Source organism: Wyeomyia smithii, chromosome 3, assembly GCF_029784165.1.
Source record: "Wyeomyia smithii strain HCP4-BCI-WySm-NY-G18 chromosome 3, ASM2978416v1, whole genome shotgun sequence".
NCBI classification, from domain to species: domain Eukaryota; kingdom Metazoa; phylum Arthropoda; class Insecta; order Diptera; family Culicidae; genus Wyeomyia; species Wyeomyia smithii.
The window spans coordinates 16572710-16582785 of NC_073696.1; the positions used below are offsets into that span (position 1 = coordinate 16572710).

A 10076-nucleotide genomic window follows, 5' to 3' on the forward strand; every position below is an offset into this window, starting at 1 on the left:
AGAAATGGGTGCTTCTGCTGGCTAGTGGTGGTAGAGGACTTCAAAGAATTTACCATAATTTGAGAGCAACATTGGACGAAATTTATCCCGAACCAGTAAAAATACCACTGATGCCAAACGAAGTCCCAGAATATGATAACACGATTAAGAGGTTGAACAAGTTATTCATCGGAAAACGGAACGAGCGTGTTGAATTGGAAGTTTTCCGTTCGTTGAGACAAACAGGTGATGAAACATTCAGTCAGTTTGTTTGCAAACTTCGAGCCCAAGCCGCAAGGTGCGATTTTTATGATCGGGAAGAAAAAGAGATTCTACACCAGATTACAATTGGTGCCCGCGATGAAAGAGTTAGAGACAAAGGACTGGAAAACATTATGGGACTTGATGAAATATAAAATTATGCAATTAATCGGAAAATTTTGCTCAAACAAAAAGACAAGTGGAAGCCATTGAAGGAAGAATCATTGTTATCCGGAGTATCGGTAAACGATTCGAAGCCAAAGTGCTACGCTGAATTTTTTGTGATAGAAGGAGCCTTAAAATCATTATTGAGCAAATCTACAGCAGAGCATTTGAAAATTCTTAAAATCGGACTTGATGTTAACAGTATTAATGTCGAAACAAAGAAATTTCCGCAGTTTCCAAACATTCAGGTTAAGCTAGCAATAGACAAGTCAGTAGTTCCACGTAAGCTTGCTTACTTGCAGGTACCTGAATCACTGAAGGGAAAAGTTGACGCAAAAATTTTAGAAATGCTTCATGGTGATGTAATTGAACCTGCTTATGGACCAGCAGATTGGATTTCCCCTATGGTCGTTGTACCAAAAGGAAAAGACGACATACGGTTGTGCATCAACATGAAGCAGCCGAAGAAGGCGATTCAACCGGAACATTTTCCGCTTCCAGTCATCGAGACATTTTTAAACAAATTGAGGGGAGCAACGTGTTTTTCCAAACTCGATATAACGTCTGCATATCATCATGTGGAATTACATTCGGATTCTCGAGCGATAACAACGTTCATGACAGACCGGGGATTAATGCGTTTCAAGAGGTTGATGTTTGGCATCAGCTGTGCCCCCGAGATCTTTCAGCGCATAATGACTCAAATGCTTGCAGGAATTAATGGAGTGATCGTTTACATCGACGATATAGTTGTTACGGGTAGAACTAAAGAGGAGCACGATAACAGATTACAGCAAGTATTGGAGGTGCTCAAAAAGAACAATGCTAAGTTTAACCATGATAAATGCGTGATTGGGGTCCAGGAATTAGACATTCTTGGATTCAAGGTGAGCTCGGCAGGGATTAGCCCGTCAAAAGAGAAAATAATAGCGATCAAGAACTTTAGAAAACCAGAGACAAAGGAATAAGTCCGAAGCTTTCTGGGGTTGGTGAATTTTGTGGGGCATTTCATTCACCACATGTAAACTAGAACCGAACCGTTACGTAAATTCTTACGAGGTGATGTACTAGAATTTGGACCAGATCAGAATTATGCTTTTAACGATTTGCGAAATGAGTTGGCAAATAACGTGAGAAGTCTAGGATACTTCGACCCAGCAGAGGCTACAGAATTGTATGTTGACGCATCTCCTGTCGGATTGGGCGCGGTACTTGTACAGAGGGATAGAAATGGGATACCAAGAATTATTAGTTTTGCTTCGAGTCCCTGCTGCAGAGCGAATTTATCCACAGACCCAGTGTGAAGCATTAGCTGTAGTCTGGGCTGTTGAAAAATTTTACCTCTATCTGTATGGTTTACATTTCACTATTTTCACTGATCATAAGACACTTAAATATATTTTCGAAGGCAAATACCAAAAAAAAACAAGCGCGCCATGTCGAGGGCTGAAGGATGGGCTCTACGGCTTCAGCCGTTTGATTTTGAGATGGAGTATATTGCAGGACCTGCTAACATATCAGACTCTCTATCGCGACTGTGCTCACAGTTCGATTTACCTTTCGACGAGAATGCTGAGCATTATTTATGCGCAATTGGAGAAGGGCTTACAGCAATAACTTTGGAAGAAATACGATTGGAAACTGTATGCGATGAAATTTTGGCAGGAGTTGTTAAGGCACTTGAAACCGGCATTTGGCCATCAGTACTTTTTCAGTATCAAGCATTCTCTACTGAGTTGGGAATTACAAAGGGATTTGTGGTGCGTGAAGATAGAATCGTGCTGCCAGAAAGGCTTAGATTAAGAGCGCTGGATATAGCACATAGAGGACATCCCGGAATAGTGGCTATGCGTATGAATCTCCGAGAGAAAGTGTGGTGGCCGGGTATGGATAGAGATATCGTAAATAGGATTCAAGAGTGTGCTGGTTGCGCTGCAGTGAGCAAATTAACACCACCAGAACCGATGCAGAGGAAAGGAATGCCAGATCGGGCCTGGCAAGAGATTGCGATTGATTTCTTTTCAGCAAAGGAGTGTACGACGTGTATGGTTGTTGTCGACTATTACAGTCGGTTTCTACGGGTTATCGAGATGAAGGGTACGACTGCAGGGAAGACTATCGATGCTCTGGAAGGTATATTTATCGAGCAAACGTACCCAGAGACGATTCGTAGTGATAATGGCCCGCCGTTCTCGAGTGAAGAATTTGCACAGTACTGCTCGAATAAAAACATAAGACTTATTCGTACCATTCCGTACTGGCCGCAGATGAACGGTCTTGTAGAAAGGCAGAACCAGGGCATCCTTCGGACGCTTCGGATCGCCAAAGCAACGAAGTCGGACTGGCGGAAGGCAATAACTGAGTATGTGTATGTCTACAATACAACACCGCAATCAGTCACCGAAAAAGCTCCAATGGAACTTCTAACTGGTCGGCCGGTGAAAGACTTATTACCCTCTTTGAGAACCGATCCTAGCTAGAATCGCGACGAAAGCGTGCGCGAAAATGATGCTATCAAAAAAATTAAAGGGAAAATCTATGCTGACCAACGTCGTCAGAGAGAGTATCGGAGATCGAAGTTGGCGATTATGTGATGATTTAGAACAACGAATGCGGGAAAGTTGAGCCGAAGTTCCGCCTAGAGAAATTTCAAGTTTTAAAAAAGAACGGCAGTGATACAATCGTCGTAAATGAGGACGGTGTTCATTTTCGGCGTTGTATCTCACATCGTAGGAAATGGCCTTCTACCTCGGCTCAACTCAAGACCCCAGAACCATCTGAACCTTCAGCATCGAACAATCGAGAGGAAAGAGAAGACACACTTGTCTCTCAACCATCATCAAAAAGAATTCGTGACGGCAGAACAGAGTAGTCCACCAGACGAAAATCCGCGAGAACGTCCTAGAAGGATGCGGAAGCTGCCACGTCGTTATGACATTTAATAAATGTATGTTTGAATTTTGGAGTTGAATTTTGGAGAAGGAGTGAGATGTAGAGATAGACAGTGAACTACGGTTCAGAGAGCTAAGAGCAAGAGAGAGTTGTGTCGAGAGAGAGAGAGAGAGAGATAGTCACTTGAAGCTATTATAATAATTTAGAAAATAGGAGTCAGTGGTTGAAGTGTAACGGCAGAGGTTGGTTGCAAAATATAGAGCCCTGGAAAAGGAGTATTCAATTGGTTTTTGAGTTACAGTGAACAGAAGGCGTTACCGGGAAGCGTGTCTAGGAAAGTAAGATTCAACAATTATGGTCTGCAGACACTCTTTTTAAAATAATTATAAGTTATTGGGAAACTCTAGGATGCAAAGCATCATCCAAAGAATAAAACAGATTTATGGAACGTCAGACAGGCAGTGTGAAATGCTAGTCCGGCTTCTACTCGTGAATATCTGGTGGTAAATATACCACGAAATTGAATATGGTTTTACAAAACAAAGGACAAGCCACAAAATATTGAAAGTGAGTTTTGTAACGTAAAGGGTCACTTTGCTATCGATATGTACAGAAATAAAGCAAATTTAAATTCTTTTGTGTATAAATTTCAATGGTGTATTTATTTTTTCGCCACCTTAAAAACACTAACTCACGCAAAAAATTTTCGGAATCACCGACAAAGAAATTTCTCCAGTTATTTCTCCGTTCCTCTTTTAAAAAGAGTGTCTGCAGATCGTAATGACGTAAAATAACATAGAAAACATCAAATCAAAAATTATACAGTCAATCCTTGACTGTAAAAGTAAAATAACATCATACAATTAAAATGGCTGAATATCATATACCACTCGACCCCCTTCGACGAACTGAGCGTTTTCTGTATGTATGTATGTCTGTGTGATGTGTGTGTGTGTGTGTGTGTGTTTGTGTATGTGCAACTTTTTTTTCTCACACACTTTCCTCAGAGATGGCTGGACCAATTTTCATGAAATTAATTGCAAATGAAAGGTCTAGTTGCGCCATAGGTTGCTATTGAATTTCATTGTAATTGGATTTTTAATTTTACACTACATTTTCATTTCACTTCCCTTTCAATTCTATCACTAGTGATAGAATCATCACAAGAATGAAGTGAAATAAAAGTGTAGTGTAAAATTGTGGAGATTCTGTCAACAGCTCGCGCAAGAATTGATAAATTGGACTTTTAGTTTAGAGGTTATGTATCAAAATGTAAAAATCACGAAACATCAATATCTCAGAAACCACACAACCGATTTCAATGAAGCTGATTGCAAATAATCACGATGTCTCCAAAACCCTTAACTTTTAAATTTCGTAATGATTGAGCATATGGTTCAAAAGTTTTGTGAAGAAAAGTTATCCTGAGGGTTGTTTAAACTCACTCATTTTTCTCAGAGATTGCTGAACCGATTTTCACAAAATTAGTGTCAAATGACCTTTCTAGTTGCCTCATAGGTTGCTATTGAATTTCAATGTAATTGGATTGTAACTTTGTCAGTTGTTCATAAAAATGTGAAATCACATAATGAAAGTAAACATATTGACTTTCTCCTGACGATCACTGGCTAATTTAAAGGTAGAAAGGTGCTCCAAATGGCCGAGTGTCATATAATACTCGACTTAGTTTGATGAATCGAGCATTTTCTGCATGAATGCATGCATAGGTGTATATGTGTGTGGGTGGGTGTGTACGTGTGTATGTGCACCTTTTTTTTCGCACTCACTTTTCTCAGAGATGGTCTGACCGATTATTCCTATCTTAGTGTCAAATGAAGGGTCTATTTGCCGCCTAGGTTGCTATTGAATTTGATTGTAATCAAACTTTTAGTTTCGGCGCTGCGTCAAAATGTGAAAATCGCTCTTATAGCTCAGAAGCTATGAACATCATTCCGCGTCGAACACTCGACAGAAACGGACGTGCAAAGTGGTCGTTCTATTACAATCCGGTCCGTGTGTACGAATAGCCAAACAAAAGAGTGTATTATTCGCGCTAAAGGCCAACTAGATTGTGAGTTGTGTCGATACGTTCTGTACCCGGCTCGCAACTTTGGCTGTATTGGTGCAAAATACCAGCTGCAGTTTTGATCTGTGCACCGTGAATAGATCTTTTTAATCCAAGCCCATCAGTTGACAGTCGAGTCCGTGTCGCTGTGCTGAGTGATCTCACACCCGGCTCACTGCTGGTGGCTGTATTGGTGCTGCTGTACTGGTGCTGCTGGCTGCTTTGGGTGCAGCTTCGAACGATCGGACAACCACTGCTGGAAGGTATAAGTAAAGAGGTAAAAAAGTTTACACTCCGTCAGACTCGTTTCGCGTTACGTTTGCCGGATCTGCACTCCCTAGCCACGTCTCGATCGACCGGGTTCGTTTGCCTGTGCGATTGTATGTACCCCGTGTTATGAATTGCACCAATTGCAAGCAGTTAGGCCACACAGCCGCCTACTGCTGCAATAAGGCACGATGTAGCAAGTGTGGGGAGACTCATGCGGAAGATTCTTGCAGTGTTAATGCTGAAAAATGTATTCACTGTGGGGAAAACCAGCATGAGCTCTCCACATGCCCGGTGTACATGCAGCGCAGAGATAAAATCAAGCGGTCACTTAAGGAGCGTTCAAAGCGTTCTTACGCTGAGATGCTGAAGAAGACCGTGACCACTTCTACCATAACATCGAACCCCTTTGATCTGTTGCCCTCTGATGAAACCGATTCTGACGATTCATCAGCGGGAACATCTTATGCCAATCCTGGGGAGTCTAGGAAGAGGAAAAATGTTTCTTCTCCTAAACTTCCCCGTAAAGGTCCTAAGATTTCCCAAAGTGTAATGAAAAGTACGAACAAACCAAACAGTGCTGCGGAAAAACCGAAGCAAACTCCTCCTGGGCTTGCAAATTTAAAGTCCCAGAAGGAGTTCCCAGCACTGCCAGGAACATCTAAAACCCCAGTTGTTCCTTTTGCACATCCAGTTGATGAAACAAACTATGGATTAGTGAAATTTTCTGACATTGTGGACTGGATTTTTGAAAATTTCAATGTACCCGATCCAATTAAAATTTTTCTTACAGCATTCCTCCCAACAGTTAGATCATTTTTGAAGCAGTTGACTGCCCAATGGCCCCTCCTTGCAGCGATTGTATCCTTCGATGCCTAATTCAACTGCGTATATGATGGATTCTATCTCTGTCTTATAGTGGAATTGTAGAAGTATTTTACCAAAAATTGATTCGTTTAAAGTTTTGATAAATAAAAACAAATGCGATGCATTTTCCCTTTGTGAAACTTGGCTTACTTCAAATATTGATCTCAACTTCCATGATTTTAATATTATTCGCCCTGATCGAGACACCCCATATGGAGGAGTACTTTTAGGGATTAAAAAGTGCTATTCTTTCTATCGTATTAACCCCCCCTCGATTCCAGGCATCGAAGTTGTCGCATGTCAAATGACAATACAAGGTAAAGAGCTTTGTATTGCCTCAATATATACTCCTCCCAGAGCACAGGTTGGGCAACGGGTGCTCTTTGATTTAATAGAACTTCTTCCCTCGCCACGTTTGATTTTGGGAGACTTCAACTCTCATGGCGTGGCTTGGGGTTCCCCATACAATGATAACCGCTCCTCTTTAATCTATAACCTTTGCGATGACTTCGACATGACTATTTTAAACAACGGTGAAATGACACGTATCCCGAAACCTCCAGCGCGCCCAAGCGCTTTGGATCTATCCTTATGTTCGACGTCGCTACGGTTGGATTGCACATGGAAGGTAATCCTTGATCCTCACGGTAGCGACCATTTGCCTATTCTTATTTCAATTAATAACGGGTCAACTCGCATGCGACCAATTGACATTCCGTATGACCTCACACGGAATGTCGATTGGAAGTTATACGAGGAAATGATTTCAAAAGCGGTCGAGTCGATTCAACATCATCCACCACTTGAAGAATACAACCTCCTCGCGGGCTTGATTCTCGACGCCGCGTTGCAAGCCCAAACGAAGAAATATCCCGGCGTAACGTTCAAAGAACGGCCTCCCACTCCGTGGTGGGACCAAGAGTGCTCCGATGTCTACACGCAAAGATCCGACGCGTATCTGACCTTCCGGGATACAGACGATGCCGACGACTTTAAACGTTATTCGGAGCTTGATACCAAGTTTAAAAGCTTGACTAAGGCAAAGAAACGCGGATATTGGCGTCGGTTCGTAAACGAGACGTCGAGGGAGACATCAATGAGCACTCTTTGGAACACAGCCCGAAGAATGCGGAATCGCGTAACGGTCAACGAAAGCGAGGAGTCTTCAAGTAGGTGGATATTTGATTTTGCCAGGAAAGTATGTCCGGACTCTGTTCCTGAGCAAAACATTGTTCGCGATGCGTCTCCGGGCCACGACGCGATTGAATCACCTTTTACGATGGCAGAATTTTCAGTTGCCCTCCTGTCCTGTAACAATAACGCGCCTGGGTTAGATAGAATCAAATTCAACTTGTTGAAGAATCTACCCGGCAATGCCAAGAGGCGCTTGTTGAACTTGTTCAATAAGTTCCTGGAGCAAAATATTGTACCGCAGGATTGGAGGCAAGTGAAGGTGATCGCCATCCAAAAACCAGGGAAACCAGCTTCTGATCACAACTCTTATAGGCCGATTGCAATGCTATCCTGTATCCGGAAATTGATGGAAAAAATGATACTCCGTCGTTTAGACCATTGGGTCGAATCAAATGGTCTACTATCAGATACTCAATTTGGCTTCCGCCGTGCCAAAGGGACGAATGATTGTCTTGCGTTGCTTTCAACAGATATTCAGCTGGCGTATGCTCGCAAAGAACAAATGGCGTCTGCGTTCTTGGACATTAAGGGGGCTTTTGATTCCGTTTCTATTGACATTCTTTCGGGTAAACTTCACCGACAAGGATTTTCTCCAATTTTGAACAATTTTTTGCACAATTTGTTGTCGGAAAAGCACATGCATTTTACGCACGGCGATTTGGCAACTTTTCGCATTAGCTACATGGGTCTTCCCCAGGGCTCATGTTTAAGCCCCCTTCTTTACAACTTTTATGTAAATGACATCGACGAATGTCTGGCAAATTCATGCACGATAAGACAACTTGCAGACGACAGTGTAATCTCTGTTACAGGAGCCAAAGCTGCCGATTTGCAAGGACCATTGCAAGATACCTTGGACAATTTGTCTGCTTGGGCTTTACAGCTAGGTATCGAATTCTCTCCGGAGAAGACTGAGATAGTAGTTTTTTTCTAGAAAGCATGAACCTGCTCAGCTTCAAACACAATTAATGGGTAAAACGATTTCTCAGGTTTTGGTACACAAATATCTTGGTGTCTGGTTCGACTCTAAAGGCACCTGGGGTTGTCACGTGAGGTATCTGATGAAAAAATGTCAACAAAGAGTGAATTTTCTTCGTACAATAACCGGACAATGGTGGGGAGCCCACCCAGGAGACCTTATAAGGCTTTACCAAACAACGATATTGTCTGTCATTGAATACGGGTGTTTCTGCTTCCGCTCCGCAGCAAACACACATTTGATCAAACTGGAGCGAATACAATATCGTTGTTTGCGTATCGCCTTGGGTTGCATGCAATCGACCCATACGATGAGTTTGGAGATCTTAGCTGGAGTACTACCATTGAAAACCCGCTTCTGGAGCCTGTCTTCTCGTATTCTAATCAAATGTGAGGTCTTGAACCGTCCCGTGATTGAAAATTTTGAAAGGTTAATCGATCTTAATTCTCAAACCCGTTTTATGACATTGTATTTCAATCACATGTCCCAAAATATTAACCCTTTTTCGAATATTCCAAATCGTGTCGACTTATCAAATATTTCTGATTCTACTGTGTTTTTCGATACATCCATGATAGAAGAAACTCGTGGAATCCCGGATCATTTACGCGTGCAGCAGATCCCCAAAATTTTTTCCAATAAATATCGAAACATCAACTGCGACAATATGTACTACACTGACGGATCACTTCTTGATGGGTCCACTGGCTTCGGTATCTTCAATAACAATTTAACCGTTTCCCATAAACTCGATAATCCTGCTTCTGTTTACGTCGCAGAATTAGCTGCAATTCAGTACACCCTAGGGATTATCGAAAAAATGCCCACGGACCATTATTTCATCTTTACGGACAGTCTCAGTTCCATTGAGGCTCTCCGATCGATGAAAGTTGTTAAGCACTCTCCGTATTTCCTGGGGAAAATACGGGAACATCTGAGTGCTTTATCCGAAAAATCTACTCAGATTACCTTAGCGTGGGTCCCTTCTCACTGCTCGATACCGGGTAGTGAGAAAGCGGACTTTTTGGCTAAGGTGGGCGCAACAAACGGTGATATTTATGAAAGACCAATTGCCTTTAATGAATTTTTCGCATTTGTACGTCAGAATACGATCATCAGTTGGCAAAATTCTTGGACCAAGGGGGAACTGGGAAGGTGGTTACATTCCATAATCCCCAAGGTATCGACGAACCCGTGGTTCAAGGGGTTGGATGTAGGTCGGGATTTCATTTGCGTGATGTCCCGGCTTATGTCCAATCACTATAGATTTGACGCGCATCTCCGTCGGGTTGGGCTCGGGGAGAGTGGTATCTGTGCCTGTGGTGAAGGTTATCACGACATAGAGCACGTTGTTTGGTCATGCCCTGTACACCGTGACGCCAGGTCTAAATTAATAGCTTCCCTGCA

General features: G+C 42.4%; 1 protein-coding gene across 1 annotated transcript; it reads left to right on the top strand.

Annotated features, from left to right (window-relative positions):
• The first annotated feature begins 1841 nt into the window (after positions 1–1841).
• Positions 1842–2885, top strand: LOC129728154 (uncharacterized protein K02A2.6-like). Its single transcript, XM_055686569.1, has one exon. It carries the CDS (start codon positions 1842–1844, stop codon positions 2883–2885), a length of 1044 nt encoding a protein of 347 aa, XP_055542544.1.
• The last annotated feature ends 7191 nt before the right edge of the window (positions 2886–10076 follow it).